This window comes from Hordeum vulgare, chromosome 1H (genome assembly GCF_904849725.1).
Source record: "Hordeum vulgare subsp. vulgare chromosome 1H, MorexV3_pseudomolecules_assembly, whole genome shotgun sequence".
In the NCBI taxonomy this organism is placed as follows: Eukaryota; Viridiplantae; Streptophyta; class Magnoliopsida; order Poales; family Poaceae; genus Hordeum; species Hordeum vulgare.
Window position 1 is genome coordinate 155,603,108 of NC_058518.1, and position 23,855 is coordinate 155,626,962.

Here is a 23,855-nt window from a genome sequence, read left to right on the forward strand (position 1 = left end):
CAAGGATATCTCCTCACGTCAGATCTCGCGCCTACTCGTGCTGAATTGACCTCGGTTAACAACGAGGCCTTCAGAGAGAATTTCCCTACCACGCAAAAGGGCGAAAGGATCTGCATTGCTTCTTTCCTGCTGTGTGGTCTCGGCTTTCCGGTCCACTCCTTCCTGAGGGACTTACTGGAGTTCTACGGGCTTCAGTTTCACAACCTCACCCCTGGTTCAATCCTTCACATCTCAAGCTTCGTAGCCTTGTGCGAGATGTTCTTGGGTTGCGAGCCCCACTTCAACCTATGGAGAAAATACTTCTGCCTCATTCCCCGAATTAGGGGAATGTCAATTCGGAAAGTGGGCGGAGCCGAAGTGTGGCGTATAGCCGGAACCGGATACCCGGTCGGGACTCCAAAGAAGGAAACCAATGAGTGGTCTTCGGAATGATTTTATATCGAGGACATTCCCTTATTCGACCCAGTTTGGAGGGGTCTTCCCGAATAATCTCAGGTATTCTTGAAGAAGCGGTTTAGCTGGCGGCCGGCCAGTCCCTCCCATGGAGAGAGCCCCGAAGTACAACGCCTAGCCGCCAAGGTGAGGTTACTTGCTCATGGTGGGGTGACCATTGCCGAGGTGATGGTCGCGGCAATTACCCGGTGTGTCCAACAACTCCAACAACGCACGCACCCATTGTGGCACTACAACTGGACAAGTAACACTACTCGTTCCAGACGAGAGGGACCGGATAATCAATAGGCTTTAGCGGCTAATTTGGCCGGCCTCTTTAAGGGGGGGAAAGAGAATTTCGCCCGACTTATTGTCATGGACGACTACTCAACATATAATCTCGTTGAATGGGTAAGTGTGATCATAATCCCATAGTTCGGACGCTTATGCTTGATTTTACCGATCAATAACCCCTTGCCTTTCTTAATAGACTTGGAGGCGTTGGATTGCGATGGTCGACTGTCCTGCCCCTCAACCCGAGAATTACTCCCGTGATGATGACCCCAAATTCCATGAGGTTCCGCTTTCAATCGACTTTGAGGACGGAGTATTTTACCAAGAAAGTGTCGATGAAGTCAAGGTGGCCCTCCAGGCTGACAATCCTGGGCCTCTTCCATCCTCAACAGCAAACAAGAGAAAACCACTACTCGGAGAGGAGCTATACCTCCCATCATCCCTAATGTTCCTGGCTGCAACCTTAAAGGTCGGCGGTCCACGCGCCAAACTCCGTGCCGAGATGTATCGGCTGGGGATGCATCGATCGAGCACGGGATTGCCTAACAAGGAGCAACGACGGAAAACATATCGGTCATCCTTTCAACCAAGAGGTATATATATCAATCGTTCCCTTTTCCACAGTAATGATTGCCTTGACAGTTTTTGACCCTTGCCGAAATATTCACGAGAAGTACGCAACCGTATTTACCTGAAGACACTGCCAAAGCGTCCGGCAGTCATCAAAATTCGAGGTCCTCTGCTAAAGCAAGAGTTCCGAATACGGACTTACTTCCTAACAACCCCGCAGAATTTTCAGCAACTCATTCCGAAGCCGAAAGCTTGATGAACCACTAGCGGCGAAAGGAATCCTTGTGCCACCCTATTTTTTCGAAATAGGATCTTAATGCCTTTAATTCCGCGGATGCTTGCCTTGGGGCTGCGAGAGCCAGACTCGAACAAGCGACCAAGCTGATGTCTTCCCACCTACAGGTAAGTCATCGGTTTTTGGTAACCGGACATAAGTTCGGACGCAGTAGCCCCCGAGCGTTAATTTGGTCGGTACAGCCGTACTAAGGGTCAAATTGATAGTTTAACACCATGCAGGCTCTAAAGAAAGAGAACGACAAACTGGCCAAAGATTTCGAGCTAAGCCAGGCCGAATTGTAAGCTAGCGAGGTAGAACTAGAGGGGGTGAAGAAGTTCGTCGAAGAAGCACACAGTGAGTAAAATTATTTTGCAATGTGCTGGATTTCCTTTATAACAGAAAACTTTGTCGTAGCAGGGGAATCTATAGGCCAATTGCAAAAACACTTAGACGCATCCCGAGATTCTTAGAGGTATGTTCAATCCCAGCTTCAAGCTGGTCATCGCGTACTAAAGAGATGTCGTGAAGAAAATAACCAACTCAAGGAGGAGAATAAGCGGCAAGCCGAAGAGATTAAGAACTTGAAATCTCAATTGGTGCAAAACCATGAAGAGAATCAGAAATTAAAGAGGGGCCTATTATGTAAGTAAAATCCCAATCCTCGAATGTGGTAATTCTCTTTTTATTGCGCTAATTGTAAAGATGTGTAATTCCTGTTGACCATGTCTCTTAACTGGTCGTTCCGAGGAAGAGGCGAGCTCCTTCGGTGTGGACATGTTAAAGGAGTTATCCATTGTGCATGAGAGAGCTCGAAAAGCTATGAGGAGTATGGTCAAATCACTATGGCCGAATAAAAGCCCTCCGCAAGGGATGGTCGAGCTTGCCGAGCATTTCGAAGGAGCCCGGAGTTGCTTCGAGCTATGGAAGACTTCGGCCTGTCGCGAAGGAGCTCGGGAGGCATGGGCTATGGTGAAAACCTACTTCACCCAACTGAATCCAAAGCACATGGCCCGGGTTGGGCCGGTAGGACCGGATGGCAAGGAAATTCTGCTTCATCTCCTTTATGACCAAGTGATGCCCGTCTCCCGTGTTTCACGAGAAGACTGCTCCTTAGATGCTACAAATAGATCATCTTGACCACTCGACGCGTGATGATATGTAATTTTTATATTCGTGTAGCAAGGCACTTCCTTCCATGTTTGAATATTTTGTCATTAACCGGCCATCGGCTTTTAACTCACGTGTCAATAATTGGGCAGTGTTCCATACTGTGTATCATGTGGTAACATGAACTAATTTCCGAGAACTAGGCAATCCGGTTATGTGGTGCGAACATACACAAAGCGCATGATAGGATTATGTTATATTACGACGAGGCGTAAGAAACATCTTCCGAAGAAAATAGTTCCTTTATTGGTTCCTTTCTTTGGGGTACTCCGGAAAACGTAGGTGTTAGAGCTATGTATCCTTGTAGTGCGGATAGCTACTATTTCGGGATGAATAACCCATTTTGTGGCGAAGATTGCCGAGTATACGAACCTCATTCGTAGCCGATCAAGTTGTGTCTTAAGACACGCTAGCTTTCAGCTTCACCCGTCCGAGGTACGTATCCGGGCGAACCAGTAGTAACAATCGCAGAGTTGCTCCCTTTACCCCCCTAGCCAAACATTCAGGAGCGTGGGGGTCAGCACAGGAGCAAGGCAACCCAACATTTCAAGAATATTGAGTCCAATTGATGCATACAGTGGCATAGATCAATATTCACTCGAGGCATATAGTACATAAACATGTAGGAGAAATAAGTACTTTGGTCGGCTTCGCTGTAGAAGCCCAAGTGAAGTCAGGGTAGACACTATTTATCATGAATGTATCCGATAAGTGTTTGAAGCAGTTCGGTTGATCCGAATATATCCTGGGAAAATTTAAGTGATCATACAAAAAGTAAAACAAGAAAAACTTGAAAAAATAAGAAGTGTAAGGTTATGAAGAAGGTAGCAACGTCGGTCTAGCCGTAGAAACGCCGAAGGCAAGCTACAAACTATGGGTTTGGCTCGAGGCGATTATCCTCTCGGTTGCGCAGGCGATAGGCTCCTCCTCTCAGGACTTCAACAATTATGAAAGGACCTTCCCGGTTGGGGTTAAGTTTACGCTTCTGCTTCTCTGGGAGGCGTAGGACGAGTTCGTCCATGTTGTATGCCTTTTCCCGAACTTCTCTGCTTTGATAGCGCTAATCTTGCTGTTGATAAAAGGTAGAACGGGCCCGAGCTATATCGCCCTCGCCTTCCAATGCATCCAAGTCGTCTTTCCGATCTAACTCAGTCTCTCTTTCCTCATACATGCGCACCCAAGGCGCGTCGTGGATGATATCGCAAGGGAGGACCGCTTCGGCCCCGTACACCATAAAAATTGTGTGTACCGTGTTGAGCGATTTAAGGTGGTGCGCAGGTCCCATAGCACAGAGTCGAGCTCCTCCACCCAGTGGCATTCAGATTCTATGAGAGATCGGACCATCCGAGGTTTGATACCACTTATAATGCGCCCATTGGCTCGTTCGACTTGTCCATTTGTTTGGGGTGATATACTCAGGCATAATCGAGATTAATGCCCAAGTTTGCGCACCAATCTTTGACCTCCTGGGCGGGAAGTTGTATCCATTATCCATTATTATGTTGTGCGGGACACCATAACGGTGTACGACGTTGGGTATGAATTCAATCATCGGCTTTGCTTTGGCAGAGCTTACAGGCTTGGCTTTGATCCATTTAGTGAAATTGTCCACCATAACCACGAGGTACTTCTTTTTCTTGGTCCCCCCCTTTAAGTGGTCCGACCATGTCCAGCCCCTAGACAACAAAAGGCCAGATGATCGGAATTGTCCGAAGAGCCATTGGGGGCATGTGGCTTTGATTTGCAAAAAGTTGACACCCTACACAATGTTGAACGAGTGTGTGGGCGTATTCTCGAGCTGTGGGCCAGAAGAAACTAGCTCTAAAAGCCTTGCTGACCAGGGCCCGTGCAGCTGCATGATGGCCGCCCATACCTGCGTGTACTTCGGTCAAGAGTTGCCTCCCTTCTTCTTTGGAGATGCATCGCTGGAGGACTCCCGTGGTGCATTTCTTATATAGCTCACCCTCATGGACCTTGTAGGCCTTTGATCGACGGATGATATGTCTCACCTCGGTCTGGTCGTCGCGGAGCTCTTTGCGAAGAAGGTAAGCAAGGAAGGGCTCGGTCCACGGCGCGATCACTGCCATGACCTCGTGAGCCGAAGGCGTTTTTTCGATTATGGATCCGCCGATGATCTGATTGTCCGGCTCGGGTATGGGGGTGTAACCTGTGCTACACCATCAGCTATCGTGCTAGTGTCCTCGTCTTGCCATACCACGGATGGCTTGAAAATCCTCTCTAGGAAAGTGTTCTGGGGGATGGGATCATGCTTTGCGCCTAAGCGGGCAAGGATGTCTGCGGCTTGGTTGTTATCCCACGAGACATGATGGAACTCCAATCCCTCAAACCGTGATGATATCATGAGGACGGCATTTCTGTATGTTGCCATTTTTTGATTTTTTTGCATCTAATTCGCCGTTGATTTGTGAGATGGCGAGATTGGAGTCCCCCCGTACCTCGAGCCGTTGTATCCCCATCGAGGTTGCCATCCGAAGACCGTGTAGTAGTGACTCGTATTCTACCGCGTTATTCGAATCGGCATACATGATCTGTAGCATGTATCGGACATTATCCCCAGTAGGGGGTGTGAGGATTACACCAGCCCCCAGTCCGGCGAGAGTTTTGGACCCGTCGAAGTACATGGTCCAATGAGCATAAGTGTTGTACTCCCTGGGGAGATCTGCCTCTGTCCATTCGGCAACGAAGTCGGCCAGCACTTGAGATTTGATGGCTCGTCATGGCTTGTAGGTGATCTCGAATGGCAGGAGTTCGATGGCCCATTTAGCTATTCGGCCGGTGGCGTCCTTGTTGTTAATGATGCCATTCAGGGGAACCTCGAATATTACCGTGATCGCACATTGTTGGAAATGGTGCCTGAGCTCGCGTGATGCCATAAACACTTTGTAGGCGATCTTCTGACAATGTGGGTATCTGGTTTTGCATGGGGTAAGCACTTCGAACACGTAGTAGACCGGCCTTTGTATCCATAGTTGGTGGCCCTGTGCCTTCCGTTCTACGACGAGGAGCACGCTAAGCACTTGATTGGTGGCCAAGATGTATAGCAACATCGGTTCTCTTGCGCAAGGTGTTGCTAGGCCGGGGTTGCGGGCGAGCAGCGTTTTGATTTCCTCTAGAGCAGCCACAGCTTCGTCGGTCCACTCGAAGTTATCGGTCTTTTTAAGCAACATGTAAAGTGAGAGTGCTTTCTCGCTGAGGCGAGAGATAAACCGGCTCAAGGTCGCCACACAGCCTGCCAATTTTTGGACATGCTTCAGCTTTGTAGGAACCACGAGTTGTGACAGAGCTTAGATCTTGGCCGGATTGGCCTCTATTCCTCTTTGCGACACAATGAATCCGAGAAGTTTGTCGGCTGGGACTCCGAAGACACACTTGTCTGGATTAAGCCGTATGTCGTATTCTCGTATGCTGGCAAAGGTATGCCTGAGGTCGCCTACCAGATCGTCCACGTGTTTCGTCTTGATGACCACATCGTCCACGTATGCCTCTACTGTTTTGCCGATTTGTTTCTCCAAACATGTTTGGATCATGCACTGGTAAGTGGCGCCCGCATGCTATAACCCGAAAGGCATCATGTTAAAGCAGAATGGCCCATAGGGGGTTGTGAAGGCGGTTGCAACCTGATCGGATTCCTTCATTTTAACCTAATGGTATACGGAATAAGCATCGAGGAAACATAGAGAGTCGTGACCGACTGTTGGGTCGATAATTTGGTCTATTCGGGGTAAGGGGAAAGAATCCTTAGGGCAAGCCTTACTGAGGTCTTTGAAATCAACACATAGCCGCCAAGATTTGTCCTTCTTTGGTACCATGACCAGATTTGCCAACCAGTCGGGATGTTTAATTTCTATGATGAACCCAGTTTCTAGTAGTTTGGCAAGTCCCTCGCCCATAGCTTGGCGCTTTGGTTCGGAGAATCGGAGCAAGGCATGTTTGACAGGTTTGAAGCCTGCTATTATATTCAGGCTGTGTTCGGCCAGCCCCCAAGGGATTCCTGGCATGTATGAGGGGTGCCAGGCGAATATGTCCCAATTTTCACACAAAAACTGCACAACGCCACGTCGATTGCGGGGTCCAGCTGAGCTCCTATGGACGTTGTTTTGTTGGGGTCCGTTGGATGCACCTGAAATTTGACGATCTCGTTCGCTCATTTAAATATGTGGACTTGGGCCACTTACTGAGGATCACGTCATCCTTGTCCACTATGGAGCAGAGTGTGATGAGTTCTTCCGCGGCGAGGGTTTCCACTAGTACCTCAAGGGCTAGGGATGTTGTTTTGTTTTAGCTTGGAGGGCTCTGTTGGGGTCATTTATGATTGTGATCACACCTTTCGGCCCTGGCATTTTGAGCTTCATGTACCCATAATGTGGTATGGCCTGGAATCTTGTGAAGGCTTTGCGTCCCAACAGGGCATGGTAACCACTATGAAAGGCCACGATATGGAAAAGAAGTTCTTCTGATCGGTAATTCTTGGGTGTGTCGAATACCACGTTGAGTGTTACTCGTCTGGTACAACGTGCTTCTTTCCCAGGGACAATACCTCGGAAGGTGGTGTTGCTAAGTTCGATTCAAGATCTGTCGAACTGCATTTTTTTCCAGTGTGTCCTCGTAAATGAGGTTTAGACCACTACCACCGTCCATTAGCACCTTATTCAGTCGAAAGTCGTTGACTATGGGGTTTAGGACTAGGGCGGCAGGTGCTCGGCATGTACTGGTGATCGGTTGGTCGTCCATGTCAAAAGTAATTGGTGTGTCCGACCATGGGTTTGTCGTCGTTACATGGTGGATTTGATGGAGCTCTCAAAGAGCTCTCTTTCTTTGATTTTTTTTTGAGGAAAATGTTTCGTAGATTGTTAGGATCTCCACATTGTTCCAGCGGCAATATTGACCGTTCTTCTGTAAGTGGGGCCTTTGCTATGGCTTCTCCACTTTTCGAAACATGCTTGATGACCCAACAGCTCGGAGGCTGTGGGTAGAGCTTGTGTTAGGCGGGGCCGAGTGTATGTGGCAAGGATCGTTCAGTAGTACGTCGAGGACAGATCTCGTCCGCGTTTTGTTCCTTTTCTCTGTGGGGGGGGGGGGATTTATTCGGCCCCATGAATGGGGGAGCACGCCTTCTTCGGGTTCCTCTGGTTTGCTCGATGAGTCCGGGCTCCATGCACATTTGTTGCATTTGCCAAGTGCTTTCCATGGCGCAATATTTAAGCACCAGGTTTGACAGCTCGGCGACGGGTGAGGGCGTTAAGGATGCCCTCATCATGGCAGCTATGCCGGAAGGTGTTGATCATCTCCTGCTCGTCGGGGCCTTTTGCCATATCATTGTTGAGGAGGAATTTGGACCAAAAGTGACGTATTGATTCATGTGCCCGTTGTTTGACCTTGTGTGGGTGCGGTGGACCGAACCCTTCAGCTTTTCCCAAGGGATGCTCGAGCTGGGTGGTGGGTGGGATAAAATTTTGTGTTCCGATGAGGTGCGAGTCCGAGGCTTTGGCGACTGCGTCCCGCGCTTTAGTGGGGTTTGGTACGGCAGGACGAGAGTCTGTGGTTGTGACGAGATCTTGCTGCACTAATTCTGGGTTGCGTGCCTGATCGGCCCCTGGCATCGAGTTTATCTTGGGACAAGATCCGGGTTCTCGATTATCACAGGAGTCCGTATGTCCAGTAACCGGGACGTAGACCATCCTTAACTCTAGTAGCTGATGTGGGGAGCCTTTAGCCGGGCACTTGACGGTAGCAACGAAATGCGTAATGGGTGGGACATGAATTTCCCTGTCGCCCGTCTTAAGCCCGACTCGATCATAGATCAAAGATTGGTCACCGGTCATGGCCATAGATTGGATCCGGTTGAGTAACTCGTGTAGCAACGGAGTCTCGGTAGAGTTTGTACTATTTAACTGTTCGGGGTTGTTCGAGGATGCTCCCGGGCTATGTTCGACCGAGCCGAACCCGGTCGCATCGACCACGTCGGGCTCTAAGGCCGAACCAAGGGTCAAAGTCATCCGGTAGCGAGATCCACGGCTTTCGAAGTCGAGGCATCGGGACTCGTGGGCTCCTCGAAAGGAGCTAGGAGGCTTGTTAACACAAGATCTCTCCACGGGTCGGTGGTGAACTCTAGGCTCCCGAACCTTACTTCTTGACCGGGGATGAAGCTTCCCACCTGGCTAAGCTGGTCGGCTGGATCAGCATGCTGAATGATGTTTCCGAACGAGAAGATGTGTCCGGGGACAAACATGTCCTTGTTGTGGATCTCTTTGCGGATGACTAGGCGTGCCGTCAATCCTTCTTGCGATCCTACAGCGAAACTCTCAATGAAAGCACCAATGTCGGTGTCAAAACCGACGTATCTTGGGTAGGGGGTCCCGAACTGTGGACCTTGGATCGATGGGTTACAGGCGACGGGGGAGACAATATTTACCAAGGTTCGGGCCCTCCTCACGAGGTAAAACCCTACGTCATGCTTGATTATATTGATGGTCTATGAGGATTACAGAGTTGATCTACCTCGAGATCGTATGAGCTAACCCTTGATGAATCAACCTGGCTATGCGGATGAAACCCTCTAGTTTATATAGACACCAGGGGTCCCTAGGGTTACATACAACCGACCTTAAGTCGAGGACAGAGGCGCTGACCTAAACTACTAAACTTGGACGATACGCCAGTCTTTGGAGCTTTCCTTCTTGAATACGAAGTCGTCATATAGTCTGGTCTTCAATAATACGACCCATATGGTCGACCCATAAGAGATGAGCCGACCATCCGAGGACCCCCTTAGTCCAAGACTCCCTCAGGGCTCATCGGATTTACAATGACGGCGGCGTTGAGCTTCAATTGCCATCGAGGTCGATGCTCTAGGGGGCTTCGGGAACGGCGGAGGTATCCTGGAGGTTCGCCGTGGAGCGGTGGTCCTCTCAAGGGTGTTGGGTGGTCGCGAGGGGGTCAGGTTTCGCCCGAATCGCACCGACGATCTCTCGGCCGAGGCGGAGAGGATGATGACGGTGCGGGCAACCCAACGACGCTCCTGTGGAATCGAGTGAGAGGTTCGAGAGAGGGGGTCCGGGACTACTTATTGGGCGGACCAGGTAGTGTGGGCGTGCACAGAGACCATGGAAGCACAGCTCATGGACATGTTCATGCTTTGGTCGTGTGCTCATGGGGTGGGTGACGGTTCCGGGAGGTGGGCGACGATGCTAACGAGTGGGGCCCGCATGGCAATGAGAGGGAGAAAGGAAGGTTGGTCCCTTTTTATTTGTATTCCTTTTTTCTGTTTTCATTTTTTGCTTGCCCTTTTTGATTTTCAGATTTTAATTTGAATTTTCTTCACAAGAGAACATTTTTCTAAATTACCTAGGGAATATTCCTCACCTGATGAACATTTCTCCAAGGATTTTTTGCACACTAAAATAGTGACAATGACTAGTGTGCCTAATTTATTTTATTATAGTTGTCTTTTCTATTTTCTATTTTGTTTAATAAATCCAGAACTTTGCTTATAGTTCAGTTGCCCAAATTAAAATATTTTTAACTTCTGGTCCACGCAAAATAATTAGGGAAAATACTGTCTTAGGAACTTTCTTTCCCACCTTTATGCAATTTTCAAAAAATACATTTGGAATCCTTCTTGACTCGCATTTGAATTCAAAATTGAATTTGAATTCAATGTTAGTCTTGTTGGTCTCAAAATTCAAATATGCAAGGAAATCATGGATGCATATGCTTCTATTTTCACGACCAAAATTAGGGGGGGAATGGGTTGTGACAAACTTCCAATTCCTTCGGAACATGGAGACCAAGCAAAAAAACAGTGCGACGCTATTGTAGAGTCCAAGTAGAAGGTGTTGCATCATCCCCATTTGGACTGCATGAGCTTTGTATGACCTAGGTTTAGGTTTATGTTCCCTTGGGATGTCCTCTTACCTCCTTGGTCGCCACCCCTTACTTTTATGTAAGTAGATCAATCTAGTAGTATGTTCTTTGGGTTTTGTTTAGTTAAAACTTAGTTAGTGCAACTTTGTGTATTTTGTTTGTGTCCAACGATCAGGCCAAGACCATTTTCAAAACTCCATCATTATCATTACTTCAACTATATTCGCAATCTTTTGTCATATTTTTGCTCGTTCTTTAATTGCTTGCAGGGATAGACCTTTGTGGTCCGGATGATCGTGCTTCTGACATCGTCAGTAACCATCAAGAGATTGGTTTGGTAATTGCTAAGACACAAGAGATTGGTTTGGTAATTGCTAAGACACAACGTGGTTGCACGTTGTAGTTGGATCATCAAAGCCGTCTTTTTAGGGAGCCCGGGACTAAGGGGTCCTCGGGTCGCCGGTCTATCTCTATAGGCCGGACAAGTGGGCCGTTCTATGACTACTACGGAGGGGCCGGACTATGAGATGATGTTGTGTTCAAGATGGAAACCTCCGAAGCCACCACGTGTACACCAAGGCAAGATAATAGAATTTGCATGTTATCTCCCCAATGTAACCGATCATATGTAACCCTAGGTACCCCTGATGTCTATATAAACAAAATGATTTAGTACATAAGGCGAATCATTACTCCTAGGGTTTTAGACCACAACATACGATCTCGAGGTAGATCAACTATGTACTCGACACTTCACCTTGGTGGGTACGTTTACCACAAAAAATCTAACCATCTGAGCTATGCTTAGTTCACACAACATGAAACAAGTTAACAAACACAAAAATGAACGGCACACCCATCCTTGTACCCCTCGACAACCCCAGAATTACACATCTGGGTTCCACATTAACATGTCTAGGGCTAAAAAAATAAAAGAAGAAAAAGAAAAAAGAACATACCTGGAAATAGGGAATGTAGTATGGGACTTGTTTTAGGAGGAGCATATGCAAGTTCCTTCATTCTATGGTTCGCCAAATGACTACCGGATCATCGGTTCAGTTCACATCGTAACTATATTTATTGAAGTGTCAATTGAGCTATGTTTTACAATAGGGGCAATACCTCATTGAAGTCGGTAACAAAAATCTATATATAACGCTGCATACCTCGCCTCATCACCTGGAGAACATCTTCTTTTCTTTCAAAAGCCTACTTGCAACAAAGAGGCAATCTCACTAACTCTGAACTATACCATTCTTCCAAGTGACCCCATCTCATCATGAATAGCAGCCATCCACCAACACAATGATTTGCACCATTTCCACATATGCGTTCTTTATTTCACAGGTATTGTTGATTGAAGAATGCCCTCCAATGGTCCGACATATACAGTTGCACCCCTCTTGTATACGTGAACTCTGTATATATATATGAGCAGATCAACTACTGACACCATAAGATGCTCAGCATAATCTACCTCTCTCTCAACTCGCTGCGCTCACCATAGAACACCATACTGATTTCCAGAAAATAGTTCAAATGCAGTACAACTGTATAAGCTGCTTTCGTGCCGAAAATGGATGGCCTCCAATACATTCTTTAGCAGAGCACAAGGAGCTTCACATTCCAAAGAGCGATCATTGTATGACTCAACTCAAAAGATGAGACCACCAATTGTTCCAGGATTCACCTTCACGAGCTATACGTGCAATGCAATTTACATCTCCATAGGTAATACCCAAACTATTTAGTTTTAGTCTTCTGATAGCTTCTTCTACCAGTAAATAGGTATAAAAAATGCTACAATTACAGATCGATATTGCTGCCTGAGTTGTCAGCTCATTATTCCTTGCTGGTGATTGAAATATTCGTTGGTCTATTTGGAAGTTCAACGAATGATGGTTTCCTCTGTAAAACGACTGATGCAGCACGGGTCAGTATGTGTGCAGTTAAGCCCCAAATGACATATTTTTCGCCCTCTGCCTCGTAGTCAAAGAACTGGACCGGAATAGTCTTCCCCATCCAGTTCCTTTGTCTTGTTGTCCGGTTATCATCCTAGAGATTTTGATAGATGTGAGAATTAACTGATGCAAATATCCTTATTGACAACATATAAAACTGAACAAAGGGAAAACAAAGAAATCACGGTTGCACCTTCAGAAACATCTCCAGAGGGGCATCAAAAATGTCTTCCACTTCAGCTTTATTCAAGACAGGCTTGAATAAAGCTTTATCCGAAAGAATGCCGATTACAGGAGTAACATCAAGGCCATTCTGCAAAAGAAATACTACAGCATGAGCCCTGGCTAATCTATTGAAAGAGTGTAAAGGCATCTGCTCTTTGCTTCAAATTATGCATGAGATTTTGATTGGAATTTCCCTTCTCTAAATAATCAAGAAGTGCAGTCAAGCATTAGACCAACAGCTGTAGATTACTTGAGAATTACCAAGGGAAGTCAACGTACTTAAAGCAGGCAATTTACTCCAGCTAGTGAACATAATCAATTGGCTTGACTAAAGTGAAAAGGCATTAGTTATGGGCGTGCTGCATCATGTGAAAAGTTATACCAATCTTTGAAGTTGAAAGTAATTTGGATGGACGTATGTGTACCCATGCATTTGCCTGATCACTATGAGTATCGATTTTTAAGAAACCAGCAATATTAGTAGAGGAAGTGTTACGTGGACCAGCCCATCAAACGTCAGAGTCTTATCCCTTAATAAGAGTCCTACTTCCTCCGTTCCTAAATATAAGTCTTTTTACAGTTTTCACTACGGGACTACATACGGATGTATATAGACATGCTTTAGAGTGTAGATACACTGATTTTGTTCCGTATGTAGTCTCCTAATGAAAACTCTAAAAAGACTTATATTTAGGAACGGAGGGAGTAGTTGATTAAGCATCTTTTTTAGGAAAGAGTCCAGTCAGTTTAGAGATCGTATTAGAGTTTGAATAGATTTACCAGCTTGTTGGTCAAGTCTCGTCTACTATATAAAGGAGCCGACCCCTCGAAATAAAGCAGAGAAGAATATTGTGAGTAGCACATTCTTCCAATTTGGTATCAGAGCAATTTACGATGGCTGGCAAAGAAATTAAGGTCGAGGCTGTGGTGCAGCTCAAGATAATCACGAAGCAATTGGCGGCCTTCACACACCAACGAGCAGAGGGCCAGCCCCCACCTCGAGCAACGATTGTTGGCCCAGCCCCCACCTCCAGATTCCAGGGCTGCAGTAGCTGCCCATGACGCCACCTCCGCGCCCCAGGCCCTCCTCCCCAGAGACCTGGTGCTTCCCCTCGCGAGCAGCACCTCCAGTGTCCCCTTCTCCAGCGGAATCGCCACTGCCTCCACTGGCGGACATCCACCTACTGGGCAGATTGCCAAACCGCACCCCATGACAAGGTCTTGACTGCAGCCTACCACCTCACCAATGAGGCTCAGTTCTGGTACTTAGAGCTCAAGCGCGATTTTGGCATGCCGACATGGGAGCAGTTCAAGGAAGTTGCCATGTTCAGTTTGGGCTGTCACTCCGCACCAATCCTTTGGGCGAGTTGGCATGTTTGCCGTTCACTTCCTCGGTTGCCAACTACACCAAGGTTTCTAGCGCTCATGTGCCACAACAGTGACCCATTAACACCTTCCCAACAACGGTTTCTGTACACAGCAGGGCTGCCCGACTACCTTCACATTGACGTCGAGCTTCAGCGACCATCTGAACAACAAACCACCACCTCCTTCGCCAAGGCTTATAAGCAGCGGCATTTCCCTCCAACAATGTCACCACACCAGCCTTCTGGTCCTACATGGCCCTTGTGCTACTCCGATCTTCATGCGGTTAATGAGCTATACCTTCCCTGCCAGCGCCACTAGCACCTGTTCTGCCGTCAATCACTCTAGAGCCAACCCCGTCACGGCAGGTTCGGTGCCTCACTCCAGCTGAGTTAGCAAAACATCGTAGCCATGGCCTTTGTTCAACTCAGACGAGATTTATGTTCAGGGTCACTGGTGCACGCGGCTCTTCTTTATCGAGGCTGATGACTATGACCAAGATAGCTCCACATCTGGTAGCACTCAAGGTCCCCTGCCAGACAATTGACAACCTACGGACAGGCTGTTTTTCAAGGAAGGAAGAGTCTTATCCCTTGATTAGAGTTGATAGGAATAGGATCCCTACCAGGTCTAGGTCTTAGGTTATAGGGGTGGAAGAGAGGTTGGCGGGGCGAGGCGCGCGGCCAATGGTGGTGGGGCGCCGTGATCGCGCGCGAGAGAGAGAGACTCGAGGCGGCTAGGGTTTAGGGCGCCGGCTCCTGTTGGGAGCCGAGCAAATATGATTGCTTCTGCTTAACCAAAACTGAGTCCTTATACGAGTATATATAATCTCCCTAGCGCTAACAAATATGATAAACTGGGCTAAGCGCCTAATAACTACTTCCTTCGTTCCTAAATATAAGTCTTTTTAGAGGTTCCATTAAAAAACTACATACTGATGTATATAGACATACTTTAGAGTGTAGATTGATTCATTTTGCTCCGTATGTAGTGCCATAGTGAAAACTCTAAAAAGACTTATATTTAGGAACGGCGGGAGTATAAGATAAGTTGGGCCAGGCCCTTAAGTGGTTGCGCCCTTGGGCCCTCTCCGGTTATAATGTAAACCGGTCATAATAAGAGTCCTAGTTGATTAAGCATCTTTGCTATGAAAGAGTACAGTCAGTTTAGAGATCGTATTAGAGTTTGAATAGATTTACTAGCTTGTTGGTTAAGTCTTGTCTACTGTACGGCATTGCCTCTAGGTTATATCTCCAACATTTAGACCATGTATTAAATATATAGAGGTTAACGGTAAAAATCCTAAATTTAGTACTTTCTCAGATGAATATTCATTCCACTGATTTGACTTGCAACATTCACTAATGTAATCCAACTAACCAATCCTGTCATCAAAGTTCTTTAAAGCTATGTCCGAAAGAATGCACTAACTCCATCCAACTAATCACTCAGTATGCTAAATACGGATAATATTTAGATGGTGGCATAAATCTAGCCTACCAACTTTTTAAGAATAGCCAAGAAATTGATCTTTGTTTGGATGGGTGCCTTTTTTATGGCATGTCAATGCCTCTTCGCTCACACTAAGTCATTTTCCTTAACTATGGCCAATTCATGGGCAAGCTAAACCTTGACAAAACTTTGGCTAACAAATATTTGGTACTCCAAGTTTGGGCCCAAACCAAACATACCCTAAAATGCATAACACGGACAAAAGATTCCGATAAATATGTATTGGTCATCAAAATTTGACTTGAGATATGTTAGATGTCTCAGTTCAGGTATCCTTTGGTTCATAGGATAGGAATATCACAGGAATAGGGAACTTTTAGGAAATGAGATGTCATGTATCTCAAATCTTATGAATAGGAATAGGAAAAGAATTGTCCTTTGTTTCACATCATAGGATTTTTTTTATTTTATTTTTTTTTGCATTGAGTCTAGGCTAATGTTTATTTCCCTTTGAAACATGAAGGATAGGAATAATTCATGTATAGGAATCAGATTCTATTCCTACAAACCAACGAGCTCTAAAGGAATTTTTCCTATAGGAACCATATCCTATAGAATTCCTCCAAACCGAAGGAGGCCTCAATAGGATTTACCCGAGAACAACTAATCGACCTCCCAGTATCGAAAATAGCTTCATTTCTGAAATTTGGTTGGTATGTAATCAAAGCATATGCAAACCTAGAGAATTCATAGGTAGCTAACAGTAACTGCCTCCATTCAAGTTCCATATGATACCAGCACAAAATTTATTCACCTTGGACAAGAAGGGCTCAAGAACAGTCACAATAGACACAAGCGCCCGGTCCAGCCCAATCTCCTCCTCTGCCTCCCGCAGAGCCGTGGCCTTAACATCCACATCCCCCTGATCCACCTTGCCTCCGGGCAACGACACCTCCCCTAGATTTTATTTTTGTTAAGAAATAAAATTAGTCAGTGACAGAATTGAGCGACATGGATCCTATGAAGGTTCCGCCTTGGGCTAGAAAATTCCATAAAGGTTGCAGTTTGAGCCAAGAAACCGGTGGTCCACTCCACCTGAATGGGACGAGAGGGTGGAGGCGCGTTTGGTGAGGAGGACGCGGGGGTCCCCGCGATTATCCTCGAAAATACAGACCAGCACGGCGGCGAAGCCCTTGGATGCGGCCCCGCGGACGGGGCTGGAGGCGGAGGCGGCAGGGGCGCCCACCGAGGAGAGCTCGCCGGAAGATGAGGAGGAAGAGGCGAGGAGGTGGCGTGTGAGGAGGGCAAGCCGTCGAGACGGCGACGGGGAAGGGGCGGCCATGGCAATGTAACTGGGGGTGAATAGGCGGGAGAGGAGAGGCCTCATGACACCGGCGGCGCGGTGATAACGTTGTGCCGGCGGCAATGCCGAGGGTGTTGGGTTTGGAGGCGTCGCTGTGGATGTTGCCCGAAGATTTGCACTTCGACCTACGAATGAACAGTCTCATCGGCATCGCGTGAAGAAGAGTAAAATGCACCCGTGGTCTTAAAATGAAGCACTAGAGATCAGACTAATCATCCTTGTTTCCTATCAAACCAGTGCGTGCCCGTAGGATTAAAATTGGGGAGTGATCTGCGCCGACGCCGGCCAAAACTTTCATCCGGCCGCGCGCACGGGTCGCCGGATCCACGAACACACGCGCGTCCGCACCGTTGAATCTCTATGCAATTTTTTTTTAATGCAGCAAAATTCGTCGCGATGCAGAATTTTTTCAACGGTTGCAACAAAAAATAAAAATTGTAGCAAAAAAAATATCTACGTGATCGTAGCAAAAAAAAAGAATCTGATGGTGCGTGATAGCAAAAGTCAAACGTTGGTTGTAACAAATATCTACGTGAACGTGTATGCAACTTTTTAGTGAACGGTTGCAGCAAAAAATGATGTCGGTTGTAGCAAAAATTAACACGGTTGTAGCAAAAGTAAAAAAACATCGATTATAACGAAAAATTCGACGAACTGGAGTTGCAGCCAAACGTATATGCAGTTTTTTACTGAACAAATGTAACAAATTTACACAAGAAAAAAGTAACATGAAAAACGTTTGTATGAAAAAAATACACGGTTGCAGCAAATTTGACGAAAAAATGCTACAAGCATCTGCCAGCGAGGCACACGGCCCGCGCGGGACCGGCTCGGCCGGCGCGCCGGGTGAAAGCGTTTCCCATTAAAATTACATCCTGGTCAGATCGGTGTTTAATTATGTCCTTCCTAATTAAGTGCCTATATTAACTGCTCCCACACAATAGCACTAACTTCTTCAGCCATCTCTAATTATGTGCTTCTAGTAATTATCTGCCCCGTTAATTCTTATGGGTTGTGCTTCTTGTTCGGCAACGAACAAGGGACCTGATGCATTACATTGAGATTCCTTATTAATCTGTGCATCTAATGAGATTGATATTTGCTTTAACCTTTGTTTCAAAAATCTTTCTTTATCAGCACAAATTTATGTTTTCAATTGCCAACAATTTTAAATTTCCATTCACCTGAAATTTATTTCCCGTAAAGGATTAAATTTGTTCTATTAGTACGTAATTATCTCTAGTGAGATATTCTGCCTCAATAGCATTGCATCTTGTTTCTATTGATTAAAGAATTGCTTCCAGCTAAATATAAGTTTTGTTTTCATCGAGTAGTAAAATAATCTGACCATATCTCATTCTTGTTTGCATGAACTAAAAAATTGCATTCACTCAAATAGTAGTAGTTTGCTTACATCAAAGAGGGAAAAAAGTAGAAGCGTCCTCTCTTGTTTCCATCAACTAGGTGATTGGTTTCAACCAAATAGAAATTTACTTGCATCAAAAGAGAAAAATAGTTGTTGTGTCACAATTACATATGCTTGAAAGGAATTACAGAGTTGTCCGCAGAGAACGAATTGTTAATCACTTATGTTTACAACACAAAGCAAGAACAAAGCATAAGAAAAAAAATCTACTCTTGTCTAGCACCATCCTAACAATGTCACGGAAGAGCTCCACATATACTGCAAGTTTGTCATCAACAAGAAACGTTGGACGAAGAGTTGAGCCTCATCTCGGTTGTAGTCTTCTAGACTTCCTTACAATATCCTTCACACGTGCCCCAATCAAGGAAGCATGACTACAATTTTGTGCTGGAAAAATATACATATAAAAGAAACATCATTCAGCGTGAAGCACAATCAGGAGTGGTTAGAAAAAAATAATTCACTAACACAAGCAACAGTGGTGATTGTTATCTTTATGTAATTAAAGAAGCATACATTCGTAGTGGTTGAAATAAAATTTTAGTACCATAGAAGCATATGTGAGAAATATTAGGAGGCAGTTGAAGCAAAATTTTGATACCATACAAGCATTTGTGAGAAATAAAAGTGAAGCACATACATCATCGCTTTGAGAAGTATGTGACAAGCAAGAGCTCCCCCTAAATTTATGCATTATTTTAAATTTGCGTTTGAATGCAAATGCATAATCAATTAGGATTATGTGTCACTCTTCCATGTCACATACATCTTAGTGGTGCGCATAAATGATACGAATGAATAGTAATGCACATTTTAGAAAACCAAAGAGAGGAACAAAAACAAATTTCTTCTCCCGAAGCTCCATTGATCTATACATTTCTCCCCCTTTGGCAATAACTTGCCAAAAAGTTCAAAGGTCTATAACTATGCGTCACTCTGGGCTTGATCTACTCGGGTAGCAGTTGATGGAGTTAACACGAGAGCATGGGCGGAGGCTTCAGAAGATGTCCTCTAAGGTGCTGGTGTAGACACTGGAGGTGCACGAGCTAGCAGAGCTGATGGAGCTGATGCTTGAGATGATGAAGACGGTCTGGAATCTAGAACTGGCACAACTGCAGATCTGACCTGGGGCTTGAATTGAGTGAAAGTCTGAAGAGACAGACTATCATCATCATCATCGTCACTGCTGGAGCTGGGAGTGTGCACTGCATCAAATTCATGCTTCAATTGATTCACAATGGTTGTCAGCTTAGTCACCTTATTATCTAGGTCATGGAATTTGGTTTCCACAATCCTCTCGAGACTATGCCGATTCAGAAAGATAATTTTGATTTTCTTCTCCATCCCATGGATGGTGCTGATAAGAAATGCCATTTGATCTTCTATGGATCTTATATGTGGAGCACTAGTGGCTCCCGATGCCTCAGCCTCACCCTCAGTACATATCTGTGTCTGTGATGTAGCTAAAGTAGGATGATTGGGATCCATCGCTACTTCATTGTCTTCAAAATATGGCTTGAGTGGTAAGTGTTGACGGTCAAGCAGATACACATTCTTCCCAATATTAGAGTTGGTCAACATCTGAATGTATGGTGTGTGCCCTCAAGATCTCTTTTGGTCAGCAGTAGTCCTTCTGATTGTCTCTACAATCAGGTCCATCACCCTAATCCTCGTGTGGGTGTCCACATGGTGCAACATGTTTATGGAGTACCCCCTGATCATCTTATCATCACCTAATTTAGGCATCAAGGAGTACCTCATTATGGTGTTGGTGGTGGGTAGTCCTACTTGAAGAAAGTAGACATAGCCTAACTTCTGTGTGTTCAGGTATTGCTAGGGCACTGGGTTATACATATTTTCCATTGAATTGTGATTCATCTTAGGATGTGTATAAACATCCATGTCTCTATCTTGTACCTCTCGGGATCCTAAGATGGTAGCCCACTCTTCCACTATGCACTGGTACGTTGAACCTTCAATCATCCATACAATTCTATCATTAGGATAAAAGTGAGATGTGGAGTAGAATTGCATGATCATCTCGTCCTTCCATGTTCTCATCCTTTTGCCAACAAAATTTCAATGTCTATGGCTCTAAAGTTTTCTTGCACATGAGGGAAGTAGTTGTCGTTCTGCTTGATGTACTCCCAATCTACATACCACATATCGCTGACAACTGGACTCTTGTCCAGAAGCACACACTCATAAAAATCCCATTGCTCCTTGGTATGGAAGCGAGCATCAATGACACTCCTTCTCCTGATAGCATATGGATCACTTGCTCTGCACTTTTCGAGTCCTTGATCCTTCCTTTCCTTCACGTTCTCTACAATGGGGTGTTCATCGTTGTGTTCACGCAGGTGAGGTCTTAGCTTCGTCAGAACAACAAGTTCTTCCTCCTCTACAGCAGCATCCATTGATGTAGAACACTTGTTCTTCTCAGATGAAGTTATATATCTTTTAGTCCTCCTAGGTTTAGGAGCTACATACTTCTTATCCTTGGGAACATATGGCTTGGCCTTAGTTGCAGGCTTGTTGGGCATAGCATCTCCCATTAACTTCTTCTTCTTGGAAGGAGTGGGATTAGCTGGTTCATCTTCCTTTCCTTCCTCATCTTCTGTTGGATCATCATACATGGAAGTTGGCCTTCCAACAACATGCACAATCCTCTTGCTGACTCTCTTCTCTCCTGTCTTCTTGGCTAGCTTGGAGATTGTAGCAGCCACTAGAGTTTTAGCTCCTCCTCTAGTAGTCTCAGGAGCTCTCACTGGATCAGGATTGGCATATTGTTTTCTCACAATCTTCTTGACAGTGGACCTCTCCTTCTTCTCGTGAGAAGTGCTTTTCTCAGGAATGAAATCAACATCTTCTTCATCTGAATTGAGCCTCTTCCTTGTCCTGGTTGCCACCTTGGGCACGTCATGTGAGCTAGGAGTGCGTGGATCTGAATCATTCCTCTCAGAACTAGTGTGTGAGTCCAATCCACACTCTGCTCTCTGTATGCATTCTGGCTTTCCTTAGACTCTGACATATTGACAAGTTGTCCCTATGAATAGATGTAGAAGAGTAGGAAAAGTTGAGATTCACAAAACACATAAATTTTGCAAAAAAATGAAGTCAAAATCTTAGTCTTAAGTTTCAACTAAGTGGGTTTTGGTTCTTCCGAGTTGAAAAAGTTGGAGCCTCCGAGACTGACTATCCCGTTAAGAGATACTTGGCCACTCTTTTCGGTTTCACCAAAAATAGAGACTCGGTCTCACCGAGACAGTTCTTAGAAGCCCTAACTAAGAATAGGTGACACCGATTCAAACCAACTCGGTGACTCCAAGACACACACAACGGAGACCTAAATCTAATTTTTTTCATTCGGCTAATTGTAGGATCCAAAGTATGTCTAGTGGGCGGGGGGTAGGAAAGTTTTAGCAATTGTAGCAAGTCAAGCACACCCTACACATGCAAGTCTTCGAGTATAGCAGCGGAAAGTAAAGACATGCACATATAAAGTAAGATCAAAAGCAAAGATTGACATGACATTTTTGGTGTGGTTCAGATAGGAGGTGGTTTCGTACGTCTGCATTGATGGAGACTTCAACCCACAAAGGGTAAAGTCCGTGCGAGTCCATGGAGGGCTCAACCTACAAAGAGTCCACAGAGAAGTAACATTGTATGTTCCATCACGGCTTACGTCCACGAAGGACTAGCGTCACTCAGGGTATGTCTTCACGAAGTAGGCGATCTCCTTGCACTGAAAAATTTCTTGGTTCAACTCCACAACACGAAGGAGGAGGCTCCCAAGAAACCCCTAACCAATCTAGGATACACCACACTCCAAAAGGTAATACATGTTGTAGTATGATGAAATCCTTGCTCTAGTGCTTCAAAAGATAGTCTCCTCAACACTAAATCACTGCCTCGTAGATTTGGCTTGGGTAGAAGAGATTGGTTGGTTGGAAAGCAACTTGGGGAGGCTAAGAATCAACATTCAAATGGTAGGATTAGAATATCTTGATGTCAACACATGATTAGGTGGCTCTCTCTCAGAAAAATGGATTTGACAAGTGTTGGGTCGTTCTGAGTACTTTCTCTTTGATTGAGAGGTGGTGGAGGGGTATATATAGGCATCTCCAAAAATCCATCCGTTACAACATTATTGCCCAATTCGGTGAAACCGAAGTGAAACTCGGTGGCATCGACTAGTGCAAAATGTGGCAACTTTTGTCTTTTCGGTGAGACCGATATATGAATCTCGGTGGTACCGATTTTGGATGGTCTAATTCGTTACCACAACTCGGTGAGACCGATTCTCAAAATTCATAAATTCCGATTTTAAGAAGTTGGTTAACAGAGCCCTGGGCACTGATTTTGGCGGTACCAAAATGGAACTTGGTGGTACCGAGACTCTAGGGTTTGTCATGGGATCTGTTTGAAGTAAAACTCGGTAGGGCCGAATGGATAGTTGGTGGCACCGAATTTTGGACTTTGTGGATTTGGACAAAATAATTGTGGGCTAACTCTAAGCACTTTAGCAACCAGATCATCATAGTCACCGCATGCCCTTTTAATAGTATTGGCTTTCCTATGGACTCAAGTGTGATTCTGATAAAAATAAAATGTAGAGTCTTCAAGCTTGTTGCTAATAGATGTTCCTTGCATCTAGGGGTTCACCTCACAATCCTTAGCCAATGCATCATTGAACTTTTTGTGAAATATACTAGATAGAATCATTAGATCAATGACACCTATGTTTTCATTAGTTTCCAAAACCACCTTAGGGAGAAATTGTGCTTTGAATCTCCCCCTTTTTGATAATTGATGACAACATATAGATCAAAGCTTTCACATAAGATATAATCAATGAATAGCATCGTCGCTTTGAGAAGTATGTGATAAACAAGAGCTCCCCCTAAATTTGTGCCTTATTTTAAATTTGCGTTTGAATGCAAATGCATAACAGATTAGGATTATGTGTCAATCTTTCATGCCACATACATCTTGGTGGTGCACAATGATACGAATGAATAGTAATGCACATAGCCCAAAACAAATGAGTGAACGATCATCATATAGATATCTCATAGGTATGAAATAGTTGCATTGACAATGAACGCGTATGATCAAACGCGATAAAGTTTAGGACATCCAAAAGAACCAATTTTTTTGAAAACCAAAGAGAGCAGCAAAAACAACACACAAACTCTCTTTTGAAGCCTATTAATCTATACATTTCTCCCCCTTTGGCAACAAGTTACCAAAAAGTTCAAAGGTCTAGAACTACGCGTCGCTCTAGGCTCAACCTCCTCCTGTAGCAGTTGATGGAGTTGACAGGAGAGCGTTGGCAAAGGCTTCATTAGATGTCCTATGAGGTGGTGGTGTAGACACTAGAGGTGCCGTAGCTTGTGGAGGTGATGGAGCTAATGCTTGGGCTGATGAAGATGGTCT

General features: G+C 45.3%; 1 protein-coding gene across 1 annotated transcript; it reads right to left on the reverse strand.

Moving 5' to 3' along the window:
* Nucleotides 1-11,678: 11,678 nt before the first annotated feature.
* LOC123427658 (nudix hydrolase 11-like) lies at nucleotides 11,679-17,152 on the reverse strand. Its single transcript, XM_045111757.1, has 4 exons — nucleotides 16,723-17,152; nucleotides 16,442-16,584; nucleotides 12,779-12,898; nucleotides 11,679-12,679 (listed from the first exon to the last, which is right to left on the reverse strand). The coding sequence occupies exons 1-4, from the start codon at nucleotides 17,012-17,014 to the stop codon at nucleotides 12,467-12,469; spliced, it is 768 nt and encodes a 255-aa protein (XP_044967692.1). The 5' UTR covers nucleotides 17,015-17,152; the 3' UTR covers nucleotides 11,679-12,466.
* Nucleotides 17,153-23,855: the final 6,703 nt, after the last annotated feature.